Source organism: Melozone crissalis, unplaced genomic scaffold (genome assembly GCF_028551555.1).
Source record: "Melozone crissalis strain CALT ecotype California unplaced genomic scaffold, PUWL_Pcris_2 ptg000027l_1, whole genome shotgun sequence".
NCBI lineage: Eukaryota > Metazoa > Chordata > Aves > Passeriformes > Passerellidae > Melozone > Melozone crissalis.
The window spans coordinates 50,847,858-50,873,523 of NW_026535805.1; the positions used below are offsets into that span (position 1 = coordinate 50,847,858).

General features: G+C 43.9%; 1 protein-coding gene across 2 annotated transcripts in view; it reads left to right on the forward strand.

Annotated features, from left to right (window-relative positions):
- Nucleotides 1-15,231: 15,231 nt before the first annotated feature.
- The window catches only part of SLC22A16 (solute carrier family 22 member 16), a 34,054-nt gene continuing 23,619 nt past the window's right edge, over nt 15,232-25,666 (forward strand). For both annotated transcript variants that reach the window (XM_054280356.1, XM_054280357.1), the window contains exon 1: nt 15,232-15,320. In XM_054280356.1, coding sequence (XP_054136331.1) covers nt 15,271-15,320 — 50 coding nt within the window. In that variant the 5' untranslated portion in view covers nt 15,232-15,270. The remainder of the gene's footprint in view (nt 15,321-25,666) is intronic.

Below are 25,666 nucleotides of genomic sequence, written 5' to 3' on the forward strand. Positions count from 1 at the left end.
GCCCCAGCTGCTCTTTTCCCTCCTTCCTGGCCTGGCCAGCTCATCCAAACTCATCCTTACTGCTCTGGCCAGGAGCCTCTGGGAGCTGACTGCTCTTTGTTGTTTTATCTCCTATTTCCTATTTCTGTACATGTATTTTGGAGGTCTTTCTCTGAGGTCTGCCTGGGTGGCTTTTGCCTCTTTTTATGGGATTCTAAAATTATTGGCTGGTGTTTATTCTCTTCATTGGGTGAAACGCTTACAGCCTCTTGCTAAATCGGAACAGTTCCTCTCTAATTTGTGTTTCTGTCTTCTCAAACCCTAAAGGGAGAGGGAAAGATAATTTGAGTCCAAATTAGTTGTTTGAAAATTGTGCTTTCAGGGGAGAAACATGCTGCTAACTGTGCAGAAGGGAAGTTGGAAGCCAGCTGAGGAGGGGATTTTACTCAGGCCAGTTTCTTCTCAGATGCCTGCCCATTTTGCTGGGCTACATGGACTGCAAAATGGACTGATTTTAGATCCCTGATTTCATAATAACGTTATGGGCTCATATCAGCAGTTGTCAACAATGTTGTTGGGTCATACTTTGGAGTTTGGAATTGGGTGAGGAGGAAGCAGGGTAGCAAGTAAGATTACAGCCATGGACTTGAGGAAAGCTGAAGCTGATGAATGCCTTCTGTGCCTCAATTTTCACTGACAAGAGCATCCCTCAGGAATCTCTGACCCAGGAGACCAAGGCAAAGGACTGTTGGAAGGAAGACTTTCCATTGGTCAAGGAGGGTTGGGTTAAAGAATACCTAGGAAAACTTGCCATCCACAAGTCCATGGGCCCTGATGGGATGCATCCATGAATGATGAGAAAGCTGGTGGCCACCATAGTGAGGCCATTTGTGATCATCTCTGAAAGGCTGTGGCAATCAAGAGTGGAGCCTGCGGAGAAAGCAAATGTCATCCTGGTCTTCAAAAAGGGCAAGAACGAGTACCCAGGGGACTACAGTCTGTCATCCTCACCTCAATCCCTGGAAAGGTGATGGAGAGGCTCATTCTGGAATCCACCTCTGTCCATATGGATGACATGAAGGTCATCAGGAGGAGTCAGCATGGCTTGCTAAAGGTAAATCCTGCTTGAACAACCTGAATGCCTTTTGTGATGTGACAACTACCTGGATGGATGAGGGCAGAGCCGTGAATATGGTCTACCTCAGCTTCAGCAAGGATTGTTTGATACTGTCTCTCACAACATCCACATAGGCAAACTCAGGAAGTGTGGCCTGGATGAGTGGACAGTGAGGTGGATTGAGAACTGGCTGAACAGCAGATCCCAGAGGGCTGTGATCAGTGACACAGGATCTGGTGGGAAGCCTGTCACTGGTGGTGCCCCCAAGGATCAATACTGGGCCCAGTATTGTTTAACTAATTCACCCACTGCTTGGATGAAGGGGCAGATGCCTCCTCAGAAGTTCACTGAAGACACAAACCTGGAATGGCCGATATTTCAGAGTTCTGGGCAGCCCTTCAGCAGGGCCTCAACAGACTGGAGAGATAGGCAAAGAACTGTGAAAAGTTCAACAAAGACAAATGCGGGGTCCTGGACCTGGGGAGGAATAACCCCATGCTCCAGTACAGGCTGGGGCTGACCTGCTGGAAAGCAGCTCTGAGGAGAAGGACCTGGGGATCCTGATGGACAACAAGCTGCTCATGAGCCAGCAGCGTGTCCTTGTGGCCAAGAAGGCCAATGGCATCCTGGGGTACATTAGGAAAAGCATTGCCAGCAGGTTGAGGGAGGAGATCCTGCCCCTCTGCTCAGCCCTACAGAGGCCACACCTGCAGTGCTGTGTCTGTTTCTGGGCTCCTCAGGACAAGAGAGATATGGAGCTCCTGGAGTGGGTCCAGTGGAAGGTAACAAGAATGATATGGGCTCTGGAGCATCTCTGTTACAAGGAAAGGCTGAGGGAGCTCGGCCTGTTCAGCCTTGAGAAGAAATAACTGAGAGAGGACGTTATCAATGTCCATCAGTATCTGCAGGAGGGTGCCAAGAAGATGAAGCCAGGCTCTTCCTGATGGTGCCAAGCAACAGGACAAGAGGCAATGGACAGAAACTGATGCACTGGAAGTTCCACCTGATGATGAGTCAGAACTTCTTTACTGAATGGGTGACCAGATACTGGAACGGGCTGCCCGGAGAGGTTGTGGAGTCTCCCTCATGGGAGATATTCAAGAACTGCCTGGACACAATCCTGTGCCTTGTGCTCTTGGATGACCTTGCTTGGGCAGGAGGCTTGGACCTTCTGTAGTCCAGCCTGATCCATTCTGGATCCTGCAGAATCTTAAAGCTTCATGCAAACTACTGAACCAAGCCCAGCCTCTTTAGTTTGAGTCGCACCCTGCCCTCTCTACTGTGAGGTGTCCAGAGGTTTGGTGTCTGCTGTTGCCCTTCATTGGCCATGAGCCAGACAATTCCCAAGCTGTGGAATTCTGTGCAGCCTGGTGGCACTGAAGCCACAACGTGGAACACCTATGGAGTGGATCCAGGCTGAACAAGGATGAGCTGATGAGACTGCAAAGTAATTTATTCTGGCAGTGGAGATGGAAACACCCAAAAAATGGCTCCCAGCTAAATGGGTGAGAGTGTTTTAGCAATGGTTTTGGGACAGTCAAAATGATCACCTATGTAACCCACATAGCTTCTGAGAAAGGAAGATCAGGCCTGTAATTGGAGCAATAAAAGGGAAAGGTCAGCTGTAGTCCATATTTTGTCAGTTATTCCTAGAGCGCCTGTGAGGCGTCAGGCTGGCCATGCAGCTCTGTGTTAGGCAGGGCTTTCTTATCCTGCCACCCTTTGCCTGTGCTCAGGACCACATCCCTCACAACCACATCAGTCTTGCCCCAAAGTAAATGATATGTGAATAAATCAGGAATGACAAAAATATTGCCGTTTCAATTTCAAGCAGCCTTCAGCCAGATCTGTTCTATTTTTTCTTTATGGTCAGTCAGTTCTTGCACAAATGTGGCTCTGAAGGCAATTTGTGAAGAGATGGAAGCATGAGAGCAGATTTTCCACAGAGGACTCTGCAGATCAATGATTTGCACTATTTTTCATCACCAGTGGGAAGAGAACTCTGTTAAATAAAGGGAGCTTTTTGAGAGAAAGTGATTACTAAACACCTCCAGGTTTTTGCTTTGTAAGAGATGAGGAGGATGTTATTTGCATTTTCAGAGATAAATACATTTTCTTCATCTCACTGGTGCCCAGACCATGCAGATTCGATAAAGAGCTCTGCCTTCAGTGCTCCTCTCATGTGCCCACTCAGGTACATACAAAGGATCACACTAGGAAACGAGTGCCATAGCTGAACTTGCCATGTTTTCAGCTCTGTAAATCCAGCCAGGGTTCCCAAGTGAGATTTGGGATATTAGATGGACTGTAAAGATCAGCATCTGCACAAGCAGGAGGTTGTCTGTAGCCTGACTTTTGCATTCATTTTTATTTTTATTTTTTAATCTCTTCTCAAAGCGGCTGTGGTGCTGCCTCTCTGACTGCAGTGCAAGCATGTCGGATGGAGATAAAGCATCACCATCTACTGGCGGCTGGGAGCATCAAGGCAGATTTTGGAAGGCAATGGTGCTTTTGCCAGGTGCAGGTGTGAGATGATGCAGAGATTCCTGCTCCAAGGACAGGGAAGGTGGTCACAGCCTCCTTGGTTGTGTTACAGCAGCTGAAGCCTGGCAGGTAATCCCTCATTTCCCCTTGCTGTGGCAGTGCCAGTATTGGTCCTGTGTGCAGGAAAGGTTGGTGCTCGTGGCACTGTTTGTGCCACGAGCACCAACTGGGTTTGTGTGATAAATGATGGGCTGAAGCAGTCGTGGCTTCACTGCCTGGAAATGAGAATTGAGGGTGAGCCCATGAACCAGGATGCCCCAGGAGAGAGCCAGGCCCCACAGGATATGGGCTCAAGTCCCTGGGCTGTGAAGGGCTCCAGCCTGCTGGACATCTTCCAGGCTGTCAAAGCCAGGTGTCAAGAGCAGAAAAGATCCTGGTTTTGCTATGCCCTTTGCAGCAAAGTAACCCATGAACCCAGAGAACCCAGAGCAGGGGTGTGTGAAGGCAGGAAGATGCTATTTGCTGCTCTGATTCAAATGTGTTGACAGGTTGTTGAGGTCATCCAGGCATGTTGCAAGCTGTGATGACCCAGGGGAGGAGGTGGGGGTCACCTCCTGCTGTCAGAGGGGGTGTTTCACAGCTCACAGCCTTGCTGCTGTCCTTGCCTGAATAGCGGAGCAGAGCACAGCCATGGCTTGTTTTGTGCTCCTCAGCAGAGGCATAGAGCCCACAGCCCATGCACAGCCCTTGGCAGGTGAGGGCATGGGTGAGCACAGAGGGAACACTGCTAGGAACAGGATCTTTGCTCTTAGCCATGGAGTTCCATCCACTGCAGCCAGTGAGAGGCAGTGGTGTACAGGCTGGGGCTCTGAACTGCACCTGTCAGAGAGTGGAGACCATGGAGCTGACCACCAGCAGCATGCAGGGGATCATCCACCTGGGATAGCTTCCTCTGAGAGCTGCTCACAAGTCCTAGCTGGTCTTTGGCCAGTGCCCACCAGCTCCTTCAGGATGTGAGGGAGATGGAGCAGAGGAGAAAGGGAGATGATGGGAGAAAACAGAGTGAAGGGGTGTCAGAAGGCAGCTGGGAAACTGAGAGAACACCCAAGGATTTCATGGGGGATCTCCTTCAGCAACAGCAGCTCTTGCTCTGTTTCCTCAAGATACTCAAGTGACTTGTTCTGCTGACAAAACCTTGTCTTTGGTCCACACGGGGAGCAAAGTGTTGAGGTGGCAACCACCCTGGAAGTCACAGTATGATGTACACAGCTTTATTCCCTACATGGTCGTTCATTCCCTGCTTTCTGGATGGCATTGGAAGCTGGGGCTGAGTTTTGTGTTGCTGCTGCTGCCAGCATCCAGCGTTTAGCATGGACACAGTCTCTGCTGAGACAGTGGGATAGAAACCGTCTGCGTATACCTCTGTGTCTCTTGTCAGTAAAGGTGCACAGGAGATGTGTCTCTTCTTCCCAAGCTACTTGAACCTGTTGTGTTGAATATTCCTTAAAGGAATTCCTACTACCAGCAGCACCCAGCAGATGGATCATGTGAACTTCTTGGATAGATACCATCATTGTCCACTAAATCTTGATTTTGCTTCCGATTGCCAGTTAAAAGGCAGTCAGAGAGAAGAGGTATTAAGAGCCACCCCATAGTTGTTTTATGCTTTTTCTTGCTGAGGACATTATAAATTCTCTTTAAGCACCATCATCTCCCCTCCCCATTTACAAAAAACCACAGTAAAGGTGTGAGAAACACCTCCGCACTTCAAGGAAACGCTGTTCAGGGAGAGCCTCTCTGTCCATCCATCACTGCTGTTTCTCTCTCTCCAATCTACCATTCTTGGCACTTGCAATGTGCCACTGCAATCACAGCCCACATCCCTGCACAGCAATGCCTGTTGCTCACTCCTGTGCCTGTTGCCAGTGGAGCAACTGCTGCGTCAGGAGTTTGTCAGGCTGGGAGCCTCCTCTGACACCGTCACAAGGCATCTGAAAATTCTGGTCCTGTTCCACTGAGCTGCAAAACTCCAATATGTCAGATTTTCTGTGGAAGGGACTTGCAACCTTGGCAGTAGAGAAAGCAGCAAGTCTCACACCCTGGAAATGGTGGGCCTGTGGGCTCCTGAGAAGCTGAAAATAGAGCAACTTTTGTTGCTGGTTGATGAGTCCTGGGCAGCCAGGGAATGGTGCTGAGCGACTGCTAAGGACAAGTGTGGGCTCCTCTGAAACTTTGCCAAAGTCATAGCCTTTCCACAAGATATTTCAACATCACTGAATTGGCAAATTCTAATGAAAAAAAATATTTCAGCTCATTTTTCTTTGCCAAGGAAGAGATCCAGCTTGCTGGAACAAGAACTTTGGTAACACATCCAAAGCCACAAATTTTCCTTTTTTTTGGTCCCCTCTATCTTCTTCATGTATGCTTCAAATTAATTATGGCTTGATGTTTCTCAAACAAATGGAAGAAAATGCAAAGCCTCACTATTTTACTTCTTTCATTTCACAACTCTTTGCCTGTTTTTTCCATCTGAATTGAAGTAGTGTTGTAGGATGGTGGACCAAATTTTTCCATCTAGCCAAGTTTATGTTAGGAGTAACTGTCCTGGGATGATTTTGTGTGTATATTGGGGAATCTTAGAGAAGCAAATGATGTATGGTAAGCACACAAAATCACTCCTTCAGTTTCCTGAGTTGCTGAGTTTTGAGCTGTCAGAACACTGAATGGTTTGATTTGGTATTAAAATCAAGTGCATTTCAATAATGCCCTTTGGAAAACTCAGCTGAGTTTTCCAAAGGTCATTATTGTCACATCACAGTGTATCCTGCATGATTTGTTTTGAACAGAAACAATATTTAGTACCTTAAAATAATTGTCTTGAGAGGACTGGAAGTCCTTGAGCCTGTGCAGTCTTGGTTCAGTCCCTCTCAAGGCAGCCAAACAAATTCAAAAGGAACAGGAGCAGCATCCTGAATAATCACTGCTTTCTGCCTGAAATCTCGCCCAGGCCAGCATGACAGGGTGTAGGAGGAATACTAAACAAACTGTTAATCCCAAAGGCTTGGCAGGAATTGCTGAGCATACCTGCCTCACTGTGGTCTTACAGTATATAGCAGGCATCAGAAACCCAGTAAAGGAATAAACTGGGTCAGCTGGGACTAAAGTAACTGGAAAAAAAAATTGGTGCAGTCCAGGTCATTTTCACTGTGAGATTGAAGAGCTGAGTGTATCAAAGTGAAAGCAAAGCAGCTGAAATGCTTGGGTAGGATATTGGCTTCTCTAGCATGTCAGCAAAGTTCATTTGTACTTTCATATTTGTCTGAAGAACACAGGACCCTGCAAATCTGGAACAGTCACACATGCCAGTTCCAGAACTGAAAAGGAAGGACAGCTTCAGCTGTATCAGGTTAAGCTAGCGGTGGTTGTTGGTAGCTCTTTTAAGTGAGGGGAGGCACAGGAAATGCAAAGGCTTTTTGGAGCAGGGTGTGTGTGCTACAGTGTGAAATGACATCTGTTGTGGGATTCTCTACCCAGATATGAATTGCCTTGTACAGGAAATCAGTTACAGTTAAGTGCATAATAGCCAAAATTTGCTCAAATGAGTTTACAAACAACGTAATTTTTCTTGCTTCTGTTGTCAAGGAGTGGTGGTGTGCCTTCAAGGACAGACAAGATCATCTCTTGGTAGGGCTTCTCCTGGAAGGTCCTTGCTGCAGTGTTATCCATCTGTGCTGCTTGGCTTTGGCATTATCTTCACCTACTTCTGTTTGCCTTGTTCTACTTTTGCATGGAAAAACCCATCTGGAGTATTGCTCCATGAGAGTGGCTTTTCCATCCCTCTTAAGAAACAGTGGATGTTGTGCCACAGGACTTGGCACAAGGTTTTCTATGAGGCTGTGCTTCATCAAGGTTGTAAAATTAGAGTTTGGACTTGCTTTCTAGCCATTTGTGGATTTCATCGGATCAGCTTTGCAGCAATATTCAAATCTTAAAAGTGTTTATGTAGCCAACATCAGCCTGAGGTTGGGTTTTCTGAGTGAGGGATGCTTGCATATGTCTTTAGAAAGTCAGCCTCCTTTTTCTTTGACTCTTCATAGCCTAAATGCGAGCAGCCCAGTGAATGCAAATTCACCCATGGCATTTCATGTCCTAAATGGTATGCAGAATAATTGTGCTTCTATAACTGTGTGTGGCAATAGTTTTTTAATCTGTTGACAAAGTTGTCTAAAATTTTTGACTTCAAAGTAGAATTTTTGGTGAGAGTATCTGACAACATCTGGCTGCATATCCACATATAGCCTCCATCTGATTTTTGTGAGACACACACAAAATGTGTCTCTTGTTTTTGGTACATTTCTTGCTCTATGGAAGTAATTTTTTCTCAAAAATTTCAGTTACTCTTCATTACTCTTTACCATATGTTAAAGTCATATTGCATTAGAAAACGAGTAGCTCCTGTTGACACATGGTCTGCTTTAGTAGCCAGGGTGTTATTTTGCAGTGTACAGTACACACAGGATGCATTCCAGATCCCTGAGGTGCTTGTTCTTGGCGTCCTCCCTGCTCTGAAATCTCTGCTGCCGCTTCCTCCTCGCTGAGCCCACCAGCAGGCAGGATCTGGGAGTCCAAATGCAGGGGTTTAAGATACTGCTGGCACTCAGCTCCAGCCCATGTTTCTGCCAACACAGAGAGGGCCAAATAATATGAAATCTGAACCTCATCCAGGCTGTTTCACAGACCATATATTTGCTGAGGGCATGGAGCAGACACCTGGTACTGGTATCATCCTCAGTCACTTCTCCTAACTCTGTCAGCTCTGTGTCCTTGGTTAATCATGCTAAAGAGCTTAAGCTAACACGGTGTGCTGCTGTTTTTTCTGCACTGTTAAGGAGCCACAATGCTTTTCTTTGAGGTCCCAAAGAAAGTCCAGCTTTCAAAAAGAGCTCCAAGCATTGGCATGGCAGCAGTGAAAGGAATTCAGTAATTGCCAGCATGGTTTTACTAATCTGTCGGATTTTGGGGCTGTTTAGATGGTCTGGGAAAAGCCCAAGATGGCCTTGGGCCCCCGGGTTCGAAAGGACGAGAGGAAACTTCAGATTTTTTCTCGGTCTCGGTGTTTATTAATTGCTTATCTAAAAGATTTTCTCTTGGCCTGACAGAGTTCTGCTCAGCAGTCAGCCATGGGCACACACTGAGAGCCCCTGGGGCGGTCGTCTATCTTTATACTCGGAGTTACGTATACAATATTTATCATTTTTCTCCAATACCCTCTACCCTTATTAACCAGTGCACTTTTAGTAAAGACCAATCCCAAAGTGCCAACATCACCACAGAAAATGGAGGCCTAGAGGAAGAAGAAGAAGGAGAAGGGCACGCCCCAATTCCTCCATCTTACTTCTCTAGACCCCCCTGTACAGGGATCTTAAACCCTGTATCTCACACTCCAATTAACTTATCCCTTCACCATTCACCCCGGTGAAATCCTCCTGTCCTCATACTGATGTCATCTCCCCTGTGGGATCAAAGTCCAGCCACCAGACATTTCTGGCAACATTCCAGGACTCCCGAGCCCCCCAGGGGTGGTCTCATTCACCCTGCACCCCAATTCTGAGAGACTGAGATCCCACACTAATCAGCTGCTACAAAAATTTCACCTCATCAGTTTTCTCACTGAATATATTTGTAAGTAGTTAGAAGGCACTTCTTGCATGTCTGATCATTTGCATGATGAAAGATACAGACTTTCAACTTGGTTTATTATATAACTCATTTGATAAATATTTATGTATATGAGAATATCTCTATATAGAAAACAGATGTCTAACCATAGAAGAGAAAAACATCTAATTTGATGATGTTTAGAAAATTTCAAGGAGTGTAGAATCCATCAGTTCCTTTGCTTGATGGTTTCAGTAATTTTTTACAATACCTGCTATGGCCATGGACCTTGTTTTCTTGTTTAATGAATCTGGCTTAAACCTTCAGCTTCTAGTTTATATTAGCTCTGCTTCAGCTAGTGTTTAGAGCCATTTGGTTATTGTATTTTTTCCTTATTTGGGTTCTAATGCAGCATATATTCTAGTCACTTCTTTGTTTTCCTTCTAACAAGATTACAAAATTGAACTGTGAGTTCCCTTCACCCTCTTTGAAGCATTTTCTTATCTATATATTTTGGTAGGAAAGGTGCTAAAGATCCAAATACAACCACTATAAAATGCAGAGTATTCTAAAGGATACATACTCTAAAGAGGCTTCTCAGTTCCCCAACTAAATACAGACTGGAAAGAATAATTTGGTAGCCCTGCTAACACAGCTGTAGCAGTCAGTGCTGCTGTTTTAGGAGGTCTATAGGGAGCTCACAAGGCCACATTCACATCAGTGTCCAGGAAGTTGTGGTGAAAACCTTAGAGCAGACAGAACTGGGAGAATGTTTGCCACTGAGCCTGTGTGTGCTGGTGTGCTTTCTGAGGCTGTGTGGGATCACTGGTAACATAGGAATACTGATGGAATCATAGAATGGTTTGGGTTGGAAGGAAGCTTAAAGACCATCCAGTTCCAATCCTCCTGCTGTGGACAGCGCTTCCACTACACCTTCCACTGTCCCAGGCTGCTCAAAACCCCATCCAACCTGGCCTTGAACACTGCCAGGGATGATGGGACATCTACAGCTTTTCTGGGCAACCTGTGCCAGCGCCTCACCACCCTCACAGGAAAGGATTTCTTCCTAATTCCTAATCCAGATCTGCCCTCTTTCCTAATAATTCAATAAAAATCAAAGGTGGGATATTGAGTGTGCTGTTCAATTGTTCAATTACAGCACCCTCTTCAGAATTTCTCTTTAAACTTTTGCTAAAATTTATTTTTATGATGTCTATTCAATTTCTCTTTCTTTCATACGACATTCCTGAAGAGCTCTGTTGTGAAGTTATCATGGAGTTTAGCTTCTACTTTCCCTAAAAGCCAAACTCCATGTGTATATCCTGTAGATGTAGTCCAAAACTGAAACAATATTCAGATAAATTCTCATTGCCATCTTCCTTATAGACTAACAGGCTTCTGTTACCCCAGAGACTAGAGATGGAGTAAAGACTTGTAAAGATTTCATTGTTTTCCTAAACATTCAACTTGCTTTTCTGAATTTCTGGATGATTTTAAGATTATTCAAGGGGGGTGTTTATTCATATTGAACCAGTAAAGAAAGTTTCCAAGATGAAACACTCTCTTCATATCCATTCAACATCTGCATGGCTGCAGTAACTAAATACAAAAGCACAATCTGGAAGGAGAAAATTTTGAAAATGTGAAGCTGAAGTGGCGCACACTGAAGGACCATGGTTGGATGTATCCTTGTGGGTGTCGACAGTACAGCTAGGAGACAGACACTCTCTGGGCTTTCAAAATCCTGTCTGGGCCTTTATTGCACTGAATGCAAATTCTGAGTGAGTTCTCTAGAGGAGCCTCTCATGATTATTTCAGAGTTCTCTCCAGGACACAGTGGAAGAAAAAATATAGCCAAAGCCATAGTGAATGCCTTTGGGCTGCTGCCACTGCCTCGTGCCTGCCTGGCCTGCTCTGAGCAGCAGCAGGGAGCAAAACAAGGTATATTGAGCATATTTGCAGCAGCTGCCAACAAACCACTCTCTCATCAACCTTGCTACAGCTCTGGTTCTTCCAGACTCATGAGACAGTGCTTGGACTCCTGAGAAATCAGGGAATTGCAGATTTCCCTCCTTGTAGCTCAGAAGAATCTCAAAAGTTTTTGCTTAGCTGGGTACCTGTGCTAATCTGCTTTATCAGCCTGCTTGCTACACTGCTGACCATGTTTGTAAGTCTGTTAAATGTAAAATGATGAACAAGCTACTGCAGCGTCATTGCAAGACTTCCAAACTGCCAAAGTAAATGGCTTATAGTGCCTTAGTTTACTTTCTAGCAGATAAAAATAACTTCTGCACCACTGCCTAACCTTTCGTAAAGACAAGATTTCTGCAAGTGGTTTTCAACACCAGAATTCAATGGCTGACACACATTTATGCAAGTAAAGCTTGTTTTGGGCTTATTCTCTAGAAGCTGTGTTTTCATTGATAAATACATTTGCCATGGGTCCTGAAGGTTTTTTCCTGCAAGGGAACAGAAATTTCTAACTTCAAAACAGGAAGTGAGAGGTTGCATTCAAGATGTGTTGTGGTTGATTTCAGTAAGGGTTTTTTTCACCAGTGTGATAAAAGCAGATGTTAAAGGAGCACTCATGGATGAGTCTACCTGAAAGCCTGGGGGGAGTAGGCAGTGGGTAGATCAACTGTGTTTCTTGTTTCCTGCAGTTCCTGCACTGCTCCTCATCTCTGGTCTACAAACCTTGCCATTGGAAGTGGGGAAACAGATGGGTCAGGATTGGCTTTGTTTAAGAAGTCATTATCTGCGTCCATGGAACTGTGTTGGCAACACCACCAGTTATCTGCCATCCCCATGACTTTGGTGTTTTGGGTTCAGCTGCAATGGGAAACTCTGTGTACACACATGGGTGTGTTAGAACCACGTCACAAGCACGTCCCTCTAACACCTCTCATGTATTGGTGACACTCTTACTCGACTTAAAAAAGGGGACACCATGAACAGCCCTCACCAGTAGGTGCTGGATTTTTCCTAGTGGGAATGTCAGACTGAAAGAGATTATTTTGTAAGCTGTCTCATCTCCTGTTACGCATTGTAAAGTTCACTCCTTCCTCAAGGACTGTGCAGTATCAGATGTCTCTGTTCAACAACAGCCTGCTTGTGAGTGCCAGAAATGAGGTTGACTCAAATTTTCTTGTGATGAACCATTGCACATTCCCCTTGCAGGATTAAAAACCCAACGTTTTAAACTTCTGGAATACCCTGAAGAGTGTTTGTCTGTTGTGAACACCCTTGGTGCTCCCACCTAAAGACATTATAGGAAAGAGATCACAGCCTTGCTTCAGTTTCTTCCATATAAATCCCTAATAAAATCCCTAAAATTCTTCAGTAAGTAGAGTTTAGATGTGGATGGCCTCACCTTGACACATTTTAATTACAGAACTCTATCATGCCTTCTTTGATGCATTTTCTGTTGCACAAGAGTTTATCGTGGAGCACAATCCTTTGGGAAGAGAGCTGTGTATTGTGTGAGAACAGCGCTATGACTGTCTCCAGGTGCCTGGTGAAAAATGTCCCAGTCAGGAATGATGGGGACTAAATGCACAGTTACTGCTTCATGTAGGATTGGCAAACCAGGATAGGAGAAAGGCAAGCTCAAACCATGTTGTGCATCTTCACAGGCTTGAAAGAAACAAGGCAAATCTCTGAGCACCACAAGTTTAAGAGAGCAGACATTACATTAATAACCCTCAGAAATGCAGGCTTGTGGGAGTTTGATATAAAATTTAACAGGAGTGCATGAAAATTTCTTTGCTATGAGCAGTAAAGTCATGATATTATCAAAGAGACAAGCATAGAAATGTGTACAAGAATGCCTACAAGTGGTTGCAAAGAGAAAAAAACTATTTATGGATTTTTTTTTTGGCTTAAAAATGGTGCTGAAAGGGATTAGGTTTTCTCTCATGCTCGACTTTTACATTATATATTCCCTACCCACCATAAAGCTACTGAAAACTTGATTAATTTACTTATAGGAAGCAGGACACTAAAACCAGGCACATGACCAGCAATGCAATATTTAATCAGAATGTTTACTATTCATTGGTGTTTATTTATGCAAATAATTATTTGGCTAGTGTGGCTCTTTGAAGAAAGAAACTCCTTGTTAAAGTACCTGTGCTGCATTCAAGCACATACCATTTTAAACCTGAAAAACATTCTGCAGGAAAAAAACCAAACAAACAAACAAAAAAAAGCCCCCAAAACCCCAGGATGATTAAATTTAACGCTGGTATTTTTAAGGTAAAACTGAAGCAATTCAAAAATTCATACTGAAAGAAAACAGATCTATCCTTGGGCTTTCTGGCTTACGTATCCTAAGAAAGGAACTGCAACAAAGTCTAGACTCAGTGTTAAAAATGTCCTTTGCAGATGCACAGAGACACATGGGGAGCTTTGTCAGAAGCAGCAAAGCCTTCAGAGCCGGTGGATGAGGTGAGTGGTCTCACAACTCCCCAGCTGTAAGGAGCAGTCCTCTGCTGAACTCATTATTCAGGTTCCTGGTTGTGTAACTTGCTATTTGCTCATTTTGCTGGTGTGGTCAGGAGTCACTCAGAGCCAAAGAGCCTGACAAACATCTGCTCTTTCCAGGTTTATTGGAACAGATTGTCACCCTGAAGCCCCAACATCTGCTCTGTGCAGAGGAACAGTTGTGGTGCTTCTTGCTTGGTGCCAGAGCCTCTTAAAGGCACATTTCCCTGCAAAGCAGAAGAGCCTCGGTGTGACAGCACAAGGTTTTGGAGACAGAAGGCTGACTTCCTGGGATTTAACAGGGATTTACCTCTCAGCTTTTCCTGTGCTTCCTAATAAATGAAGTACACAAGTAATAAGGTTGAATTTACTTGGGTTTTTTTGCCCATTTGTTTTGATTTGGTTTCAGTCTTCTATGTTTTTTCAATAGAGCAGCCCAGAAAGAGATCGTGCAATCTGCTGGAAAATGTGTCTTTCATCACAGAGTCATAAAACAACTTAGGTTGGAAGGGGACTTTGGAGGGCATCTGGTCCACTTCCCTTCTCTGAGCAGGAAAATCTTGCAACTTCTATCTATCTGAGCAGGGAAATGAAGTTCTCTAGGGAAGAAAAGCCTTAAATATGAGAGCTGCACCTGCAACAATTTTAGGATTTTTTCCCCTGTATTTTGCCTGGTTATCAGAGCCCAGAGTGACTGCGCTGCTAAAGTGTATCTGTTCCAACAAAACCCTCTGCTAAGCTAATTACAAATTCTGTTGCAACTCACTTTGCTAATCCTTAAACAAGTTCAAAGTGATTATCTTGGCCTACTACGGGCAAGGCAGAAAAGTAAGTCCAAATGTAATTGAGGCTTCATTACAAATTTGAGAACTAGTGACAGTCAAGCAGGTAGGGGATATGTTATATATTTTGCTTTTATTTAATGATAATTCTATTTTACATTGTGTTAAAACTTTGGGGGCAGGGGAGGAAGGTGATGCATCCAAATAGCAGTGCAGACTGTAAGGCTACTAAAAATGATTCAGATATTGCTCTGTGAAATAAAAATAGTTTTACCCTCCTTTAATTCAAAACGTCCACGTGAAATACACTACAGCCTAAATATATTGGATTATTGGATTGTAACAGGAGGATGTAAGCACATCACTGCCTCCTTTAATTTCGTTTTGCATTAAATACAAGAGCGGGCTGAGGCGCTCGGTCAGTGCGGGAGGCTGAACCGGGAGCCCGGGATCCAAAGCTATGGGGGCTGTGACTGGCCCGGGGCCAGCCCGGGGCGGGCAGGGCCGCCGCCGAGGCAGCTCCCGCTGCCCGGTCCGGCTCCCGGCTCCCGCTGCCGGCTCGGGCTTCCAGCTCTGGCTCCCGGTTCCCGCCGGGAGCGAGGGACGCTGCGCGCGCCCGTTATTCCCGCCCATCATTCCCGCCCGCCCATTCTCCTGGCAGCGGGCGGGGCCCGGGGCCGGGGGCGGGCGGGACGGGACGGGACAGTGCCTGTTCCCCGCACGGCCGGGACAGCGGCGCCCAGGCTCCCGGCTTGCAGCCGCCCCGCCATGGCTCTCAGCTCCGAGCGGCTCTTCGACTCGCTGGGACACTTCGGCAGGTACGGGGGTGCCCCTGGCTGTCACGGCCGCACGTCCCGTGCGGGGAGTGATGCTGCCCGCGCTGGGCGGGTGTCACAGCTGCCCCAGGGACAGACAGCACTGCGTGTCCGTGTCCGTGCGCTCCCGGCATCGCGCAGCCTGCGGGGCGCTCGCTCGGACACAGCGACACACGCGCGGGGACTGTCACAGCGCGCAGAGTGACACACGGCACCGCGCTGTGTGAACTGACAAGGACCTGACAGGCGCTGCTGCTTGTGTCTGCAGCACTCGGCACCCCCCGTGCGCTTTTCCATCCACGCAGCGCTCCAGCGTGTGCTCGCTCGCATCCATCCCCGCGTGTGCCGCGCTCGCACTGCAGCGATCCCGCACATCCCACATGGCCTCGCAGCGCTGCCGGCACCACGTGCGTGCGGCCGCCCCGTCAGGGCCATGCACTCTTAGACACCTGAAACTCACACATTTTTGGCACGTGTGAGCACACACAGACACAGACACGCAGACAGACACAGACACACACACACATACACACACACACACACACGCGCAGCCCCAGGGTGTGGAACAGCCTGCGCACTTCAGGGGTGACAGAAGGGCACAAGCAGTATGCAGGGGAGCGCTGCGTAACACTCAGGCTGTTTCTGCTTAGGGGCACAGGGCTGTTGAGTGCGGGAGATGATGTGTTTTTTATTGAGGCTGGGTTTGTTGTCTGTGTTACAGGCATATGGAATACGTGCATATATCCTTATCAGCAAGGGTTTACCTGCGTGGTGAATGATGTGTGCCCGGTGGCGAGCTTCCTTTGATGTGCCTTGTGGCTCTGGGGTGTGTCTGTGTGTACAGAGGCCTGGGTTTGTTGGATGGATACCCAGACATGGCATGTGTGTGTCTGTTTATGCTTCTGTAGCTCTGGATGTGAGGCTGGCATCTGAGACTGCTTATAGTGGGTAATGGAGAAGAAATGTTCAGCAAGGAAATTGAGTTTTAGAGGATATGAATATTAAGGCTAATGGGTGCACATCCTCACAGTGAGCTCTCTCCTGCACGTCCGTGCTGAGCTGATCATCGTGGGGTTTGCAGGCACACGCTCCTCGGAGCAGATGGCTGGAATAGACCCATGTGTCACAATTTGGCCACAAGCTCGAGCTGTTGAGGTACAGTGTTGTGCTCTCTAACTCGGTGACAGTGAGCCAGCCTAACTCACAGTGCTGGTCTTCTCTCAGGGACAGGCAGGAGCAGCATTTTGGAAAAGCCTGGGAGCTCCTTGTAATGGTTGAAGTGCCTGAACTGCAGCAGGAGAGGCTCTTAATATCATGTGCAAGCAGCAGTGGTGGGTATCAATAGCCTCTTCAGATGGTTAGGATGGAAGGACATTTTCTTGTTAAAGTGGCACCTGTGTTTAAATTAGATATTTGACTAGGTTGTGACTTACAAGCATGTGTATCTGAACAAATCTCATTTGTTATCAGTGCTGGGTCAGCAACAAAAATCCCTTGTTCTGTGTGAACTAGGAGAGAAATCCTAGCAATCAGTTGATTTTGCTGCTGCTGTTGTTTCTCTATTTTGTGCTCTTTGTGGAAAGCAAGCACTTGATGCTGAATACTGAAATAACACAAAAGTAGGTATTTTTGCTTACTGGAGTAGTTTTTCTACTTGAGAACATTTATCAATACTTTGGATAAAGTTTTCAAAACTACTCCTTGCAATTAAAAGGAGACCAATCCTACAGCAATAACCTGACATCTAGGGACCAGATTGTTTGAGATGCAGTTCAATAAGAGCTGCTTTAAGTTTAGGAGCTTTGAGATGAGATGCAGGCTGCCAAGATTTGCATAGTCCTGTTAGACTTATGGCTGTTTGAGATCTCAAAGGCCACCAGTGATGTGGTATAGTATAACAGTAGGTATAATAGCAGCTTATGGTGGGTGGAGTTATTTAAAAATATTGTAAAAACTTTTTTTAATCCCTTGGTAGTGCTAGATAAATTATCCTATTTCATATGAAAAAGTTGTTCATAACTGTAACCATAGAGTTAGTTCTGCTCAGTTTGCAGCATCCTGGCACTAAGAGATAATCAGTGGTTCATTTCTTCAGGTCAAGCAATTCCCATAAGGCCCATATAACCTATGCACTATATATAGATTCTGTAGATTTGACACAGGCAGATTCTGGGACATCCAAGCATGACTGTTAGTATCTTGAGACTGTTTTGATTTTCTTGAAATCTGACAGATGCAGTAGAGAATGAGCAGCTGTTCATACATATATAAATACTGAGATAATATGCATGCATTTTATATACATGTAATATATAATATATAGCTATATAAAAGTTATTAATATACACATAATATATAAGTTATTAATATAAATATTATATATATACCTTTCCCGTTGATGAAGATTGTGAATTTTACAGAATTAATATTCACATGGATGCTGACAATATTTTGCTTTCTGTTTGGGCTCAGTTTCACAAGCCTCAGTGATGCCATTGTTCTTAATAGGGTCTTGAGACATGCATGAATAACCATAAAAATGTAATGTAGTCTGTGCCATTAAAGGAAGACTTTATGTCGCTGTTTGAATTTGGGCATGGGCAGCATCTGTGGCCTATAAATTCAAGAAGATTGTTTCAAACATTGTTCTCGAGTCTGTGGAGCATGAGATCACTGGTCACTGTTGCAGAGATTGGGTGACAGACAAATAGTGCTTGCCTGACTCAGATGGCCTCATCACTGAAGGGTTGCCAAGCCTTAAAGGGTTGCCACCAAAGGGCTGCCAAGCCTCCCAATGCACCTGCAGTGAACTGCACCCTTCTCCCGTGCAGCAGATCCTGCCAGACTGCGCTATGGGCTCTCCCTCTCAGCCCCTCTCTGCCCACCCACTCCGGGTCCAAACCCCTCCCAGGGCCCATCAGGTGAAGTCAGGTGCAGTCAGACACTGGCTGTCCCTAAGGGGAGACGCAACCAGTGGGCATTAGGTTGGTAGCATGGTGGGTGAGTGAGCCTTAGGAAGTGTCTCACACTGCCTGCATGGCTGATTCCCAGGTAAACTAAAGGGCTTTTAATAACTTCAGTGACTGTAATCTAGCAGCAGGAAACAAAACATACATGTGTGGCTGCTGGTGAGAAACAGGCTGCGTGTCTGGCTGCTCTCATATGCGCCATGGCAGTGTGCTGAGTGGAGACGTGATCTAATCAGGAATGACTGTCTAGAGGGAGCTCTGGGGAGGTGCCCCTTCTGGGAAGTGTGGATGAGTGTGAGGATTTGATTTCCCAGCTGGAACGTCTGGTAGCTCTGAGATGCAGCTCACACAGTGTGCAGCGTTTTCCTTGTGATTAACAGTTTTCAAATCTTGGCTTATACTTTAGCTAAAAGCAGGTGGTGAAAATTGTCAGGGAGAGAGAGGAAGACTGGGTGTCACTGACACTATTTCCAGAGTTTGTAATGAAGTATTTTCAGAATCTTCTAAAAGATTGCCTTTTCGTCTGAAATATTCTGTCTTTTACAAAGTTGAGTACGTTACCTGGATTTTCAAATGTTGATTTTATAAAGAATACATTTTACTAGCAGCTAGACTATCTAATAAATTAAAAAATACTGCTATTTATCTCTACTGATATATTTATGTATTTATTCAGGTTTTGACATCTTAGCACTGTTGTCTTCTATGAACTTTTTGCCTGGTCAGTGGAGTTGCTACTGTTCGGACTGTAGAAGCAAGCAAACCAAAGTTTAACAATGCCTGTTGTGAGGAGGAGGGAAGCAGGACAGGCTGCTTGTTTGGATAGAACAGTCACCTGTTCCAGCCAAACATGGGATTTAGTAGACATTAATACACTTACCAACAGTTTTGACATCTCTTTATTACCCTGGCACTCTTCTAGTGTTTATAAATATATGAGAGAGTCTGCTTAGCTAAAAAACTTGTTTGACTTTTTTAGAAATTCTTTGTAGTGGACTTCTGCTGACTGCTGCTCAGTGCCCTGGTAGCAATATTTGAGTGGCCTGTGCTAACAGCTGTTTCTCCTCTCCCTACTTTGCAGAGCTTTGGTTCACTTCTAAAGCTCTACACCAAACAGTCTGTCTTCTTTTCACATCCTGGAACTTTTCCAGGCTCTTCTTTTCATGCTCTTGCCCTTATCCTCTCTCTTGTTCCACAGCTCACAGCTCTTGGGATCAGATTACATCTGCAAATTGTGCTGTGTACATGTCACTTCCAGAAATTCTTGGTTTGTATTCCAATTAACAAGGAGTCCCAAGTATCTCAAAGATCATGCTCACTGCTTCTTTTCACAAAAAGAAAAAAAGAGCACTTTCAAGCAATGGTTTTTCACACTCACCTGTTTTACAGATACCTTGAAAGGTTCTTTCCCAGAAAAATACATTTTTCAAGTGGAGAAGGGTGCTTGTTAGATATAGAAAGAAATTGGTTTTCCTTTTTCAGGTTAGTATGGAGAAGCAGGCCATTGTATTCATATTCAGCATTTGAACAGTCAAATTTTAATTTAAAAAGTGGAAGCATTACAAGATTTTTCTCAAATACTAATACATTTGGTACTTAGTACATTCTACACAAAATTAATATTTTCAATATTAATCAATATAATGTGAATTTTTGATTAACCTTTGAGTAGTTTGCTGAAGATGAACAAAGTGCTGTGGTTTGGAGATTGTTTTAAAATAAATCCTTTTTTCCCCCATATGCTACCTTATGCAGTGAAAAAGTTTATTGCAACATATCTGTCATTCTGTTTTCAAAATGTACCAGTGGACAGCTGTCAGACAGAGGAATCTCATATCTAAGTCCTCCTTTGGCTCCCAGTCAGGGGTGGTGTTTGACAGAAATGTTTGATAAGCATTCTTACAACCATGCTATATTCTAACATCTGAGCCAGCCTGTGCTCATTTCAGATGCTCATAGGATGAAACAGGGAGACTTGAGCATTTCTTCCCCCCCCCCCCTTTTTTTTTTGTGTGTGTGTGTGGAGAGAATATTTTGCAAATAGTGCTTAACCTTGTTGCTTGAAAGGCGTGGTAATAGCTTTGGAGGACCGAGACAGCCCGTGTGTTTGCAGAGAGCAAACTCCAGCAGCCCAAACAAAGGCCTTATTATCTATGCCTGACTAGGCAAAAGTGGAAATATTCTCAAGACTCAGAACCAAAGCTGGATACTGGCAAGTGCTCCAGGACAATGGTGGCAATGCAGCAGCAGTGTGGTCTGCAGGAGGTTCTAACAGCATCTGCAGGGATCCAGGTCATACTGAGAGCAGTCTGAAGCAAGATCTGCATAGACAAAGCTGTTCTGCCACAGCACATCCTCACCGCTGCAGGTGCTTGCCAGTTCCTGGCTTGAAAAAGTAGATTATAGTAAGAGAAGCAGATTAAAAAGTAGATTGCCATAACAGCAAGATGACTAAATAAAAAGTGGGATGAAATTGCACCTGTACTATCCATTTCTTCTCTAAGGCTAGAACCTGCAGTGTGAGCAACACTGAAACCTAAAGCTGGTAAATCAATTATGGTTTGTAAACCAGACGGCTGAGATTCACCTCTGAAATGTTGCCAACACCCCAGGGTGGCTTCTAAACCAAGCTGTAACACAGACACAGTTATGGCAGCAGAAGGCACTTATCACACATGTCAAGGAGCTGATCATCAACTCTTTCATCCTGAAATATTATGGTGTGAATGAATATGATGTATGTAGGGCACTGGACAGTGTGTTCCCTGTAATACAATGCCTAGGACAGGGATACCATCCCTATAAAAGCTGTGTCAGTAATTTTCTTATAACAGTAAAGATTTTCAGCAATACTAAGATATCTCTAAGGTGGAAGGAAATTTTTATTAAAGGCCTTACTCATGGAAAATTTGAATTTATTGCAGGAAGCAAAGTCATGCAAGCAGAAAACACCTTTAAATTTAGGCAATTTTTGGAAGACCCCAGTAGCCTTTAGCATATTCTGTGACAATTTCTGTGCCATATTTTGCTATACACAACAAGGACAGTACTGAGATACATACACTGCTGATGTTTTTTTTAAGAGAACTTGAGGCACAAAACTCTAGCAGCTGAACAAGAACATGAGATCCTCAACTTTTCAGAAATATGGAAAAAAATTAGCAAGCCAGAGGAGATACCAGCTGAGGTAGCTATATCTTGGTTACAATTACAAGACTGGAAAAAGTGTGATGAAAAATTGTAGAAGACAGAGATTTACAAGTCCTAATAATGATAGTTTGGCCATCAATGTACCATATTAAGGTACACATTAGCAGATTAGCTAATCTATAGTAATATAGTACCACATTAAGGTACAGATTAGCAGATTAGCTCATGGAGAGCAGATGTTCTTTGTAAATCACATGCGGTGAAAATATGATTTGAGGAATCTAGAAGCACCATCCATTGGATCATGTACTGAACCTTTTCCTCAAGAAAATGTTTTCATCAAGAGCTGAAGTTAGGTTTCTTCTTCCTGTTATCTGGAGGCATTACCATTGGGTAGCTGCCTCAGAGATGCAGCTGCAGCAGTGGTGCTGAGGCAAGAATACAGGACAAGCCCTGAAGGATAGATGGAAAAGGCCAATAAGGCAGCAAAAAGTAGAAAATAAGTACTGAAAAGGTGCTTCAAAGAACTGGGAATAATTTGCTGCTCTATAAAGAGCAATCAGCACCAGACTTTGGATGGAGTTCAGTGCCATTTAAATGTGTTATATCCATGATGGCCTGAACTTTTCCAGCTGTATTGGGACTTCATTCTCCTCTCTAAGTTGTGAAAGAGATATGGAAGCATCTAAGTTCCTACCTGACACATCTGTAAAAGTCTGTTCTAGCTGTGTGGGGAATCAGCTGTCCAAGTCAAAGCACTGGAGAGCTCACCTCAGTATCTTCACAGGGCTGCAGTGCAAACTTCAGACCCTGTTAAATCACCTTGTCCAGAGGGAGAATTGGACTGTTAGGGCATGACCCATCTGTCTTGTTTTCCCTACGTGGTTTAGGACAAAGTAAATCCTGGTTTGTATGTGGTTCCTCACCAAGTGGAAAAGGGATCTAGAGAAACAGCATAGATGTATATGGATTTCATGCTATATACACTATATTGCATCTAAGTGAACTGTAAGCATGGTATAATTATACTGATGATATCCCATTTCATTTAAATAATTTATATTCAGGTATCATATTCCAGAACAAATTGTTGTTTGATCTTTTTTCCTGTGTCTTTAGAAGTGGTGTATGTCAGCAGAGCTGGGAATACCATAAGGTTGCTACAGCTCCACCTTTCTGAGAGAGATAATGCTTGTTAGTTCCAGGTTCAGAGAAACTGGAACCTCATCCCATTTACACCTGTATTTCAGGCTCCTTGAGGGACTGTCATCCTTTGTAGATCAGTGTAGCCAACCTTGGTTCTGTCTCACCCATTGAGAACAGACGGAGCAGTTAGTACAAAAGTACATTTATGTAGAAGAACCCTGGTAGGTCTGAGCAGAATTTGGCTTCTTTATTTTTGTGGAGAATGGGACCTCTAAAATGCTTGTAAATATTACTGTGCAGTTAGAATATAGGATTATTCCAGCCCATTCCCTTGGATGAGATACCACAAGGGACAGACTCAAGGAAAGAACCTGCCAGTACTGTGGAAGTAAATAACAGGTTGTGCATTTGCAGTGAAGAGGAACAGTTTGGAGGGAAGATGAGCCACGAACCTGCAAAAGAAGCTGAAAATCCTCTTGCTATCCATAGCCATCTTTTCTGTGGCTTTAGAAATAACTTGCCTTGCCTTGGGGAAGATGTGCTCTCAGGGCTGCTAACCTGGGCCCTCCCAAGAGCTCCTGAACGACTGGTGGGTCATCAGTGTGGACTCCTGAAGAGAGAGGAAGAAAGGACATACTTTTTACTCCTCTTCCATGTCCTAACTGGGTTTTAACAAAGCCTGCAGAAGACTTTGTTAAAGATTCTAGCTACTCTTTTACAGAGAGGGAGCAGAGCTGTTGGTGTGGAGGCTGTTTTATTTCTCATGTAGTACATAGCCACTAAACATGGGTGTACTTAATTCCAGAAACTAAAGCATGCTTAACAGAAGAAAATCATTTGACCATACCAGACTCTGCATGAAATTGAATTTCTTTCTTCAAGCTATAGAGATATAGAATTGAAAAGGTAGGATTCCATATAAGCAGGTTTGCAACTGGCAGTATTCTCTTCAACAGGAAAGAATCTGTGGTTGACACTGAGATGCTTTGATTTACATGTTGACTTTGTCCCAAATTTTAGAAGACAGAGTTATCTGACATTTTATTCCCTTAATGTAATGTCTTGTTAAGTAATTTTTTTTTTAAATGAAAGATTCAAAAAAGCTAATAAAGCAAAGGTATCTACTTCAGCTTTTGGGGTTTTGCTTTTGATGAAGAGTCACTATGGTGAATATCAGAATTAACAATGAACATTGTAAGAGTTGCAAATGGAGCCAGGGAGAGTAAAATGGCACATTATCTAGTATAAACTCCTTTATGTAGCCCATAGAAATAGACTAAATTACCCTAACCATGTTCAAGGCTGTGAAAGTAATGCTATGGATAAAATCACTGCTTATATTAAGAAGGATTTACAGAATAGAGCAATCCAAAATTCCATGACATTCTTCTCAAGTATTTACAGAAATGATGTAAACATACTTTGATCCATGGAGCGAATATTCCATATTATTTCTAACTGAAAACTCAGAAGATACTTGTAGGTACAGGAACAGCTACAAACATTCCCTAGGAAAGTGATGTCCAATGTTCTGAAATTAATTACACAGACTCCTCACTTGTTTTGCATTTTTCCATGAGAACTTTCAAAAACCTGTAAGAATGAGTAACTTTAAAATCATTTTCTAGGTAGGAAGGAATTAAATTTCAAATGTAGAAATTTACAACCTTGGGTAATATGCCTAACAATGTGTGGCAGGATGTGAAGAGAATTTACGTAGAATTTTTACTGAAAATGAACTGTCTGTATCCAAATCTTCTTAGGTGTGGATTATAAATAGGAAACAACAACAAAAAAAGAGTTCTTAAAAGGCATAATATAACTATGAGAACTGTAAGGCTTAATTGCTTTGTGAATTAATCTTTAAAAAATAGAGTGCTCATTGCTTCAGCATAGGCAGTTTTCACCACTCTGAAGCAGATATTCAATTAATGTGTTTGTACTGTCAGCTGCAACAGATGCAAGGTTTTGCAGAAGAAATATGTAAATGGAATAACAGAGGTGTAAGAATGTTATTAACATGACAACCAGTTAGTTTTATTTCAGGATTACAGACAGAAAAAAAAGTTAAAATAAATATAAGCTAGTTTGAGCAAAGTTAGTCCATTGTGTCAGCAATGTAACCAGCAGAAAACATCCTATTTCCTAAATGGGAAAGGAAGAATGAAATATAACTGTCTATACATGAAGTACTGCCTATGTCTATTGTTAGGTAGAACCTCAATAAAAACACTGAAATTCTTTTAGACACTTTACAGAAAAGATTTGCTTATGTAAACTGGTGGAAATGGTACAGTGTGGAAGGGAATGAGATACCTAATTTGGATTTGTCCACAAAGCAGAGGCTGACCAAAAGAAAACAGTGTTACCAGAGAAACTGGAATTGAGTTTTCCCTGTGACAGTAATGCTAGTGATACATCATGCAGAGTACATGCTCATTTTCTAAATGGTAGATATTTATAGAAATGCCATTCCTGAAATAGAAACTTCCAAGTATAGAGCCTGAAGTGTTACTACTGTTCAAGTGTAACCACTCTGCTGTGTGTAACATGAGTCCAAATTATTCCAAAACAAAGCTAAGTCACTTACAAACTACATGGTCATGCTCTTTTAAATTAAATTACCTGGTATATGTCCTTAACCCATGTATAGCAGAAAGGGCAAGTGGGTAGCTAGAATAAAAACAAAACTGACTCCATTGTTGGAATTGCTGTTGCTCCCAGTGATGTGCTCCCCCTTAATCAGAGGTTGCTTTCCCAGGAAAGTTGAGTGGAATGTTTATGTGTACCTTGGTAGCTTGAATGCAAATCCAGAGCCCCTGTGTCTTTCCCAGTTTCTCTGCCGTTTGAATGAGAAGGTTGGGCATTGGGCTGCAGTGGCTGAGCCATGGTCACACCATCCTCCTGCCTGGCTGTCCCCTGGGGCAGCAAGAAACCCCAGGCACCTTTAGCAGCAGCTCCCTTTTGGCTGTGTGTGGCTGTCCATAGGTGAAAGCTCTGCTGCTCAACTGCTGAAACCCAGCAATATTTATTGTTTTGTCACAGGTGATGACAGGAACATTATGTGCCTGATTTAAATAGTCT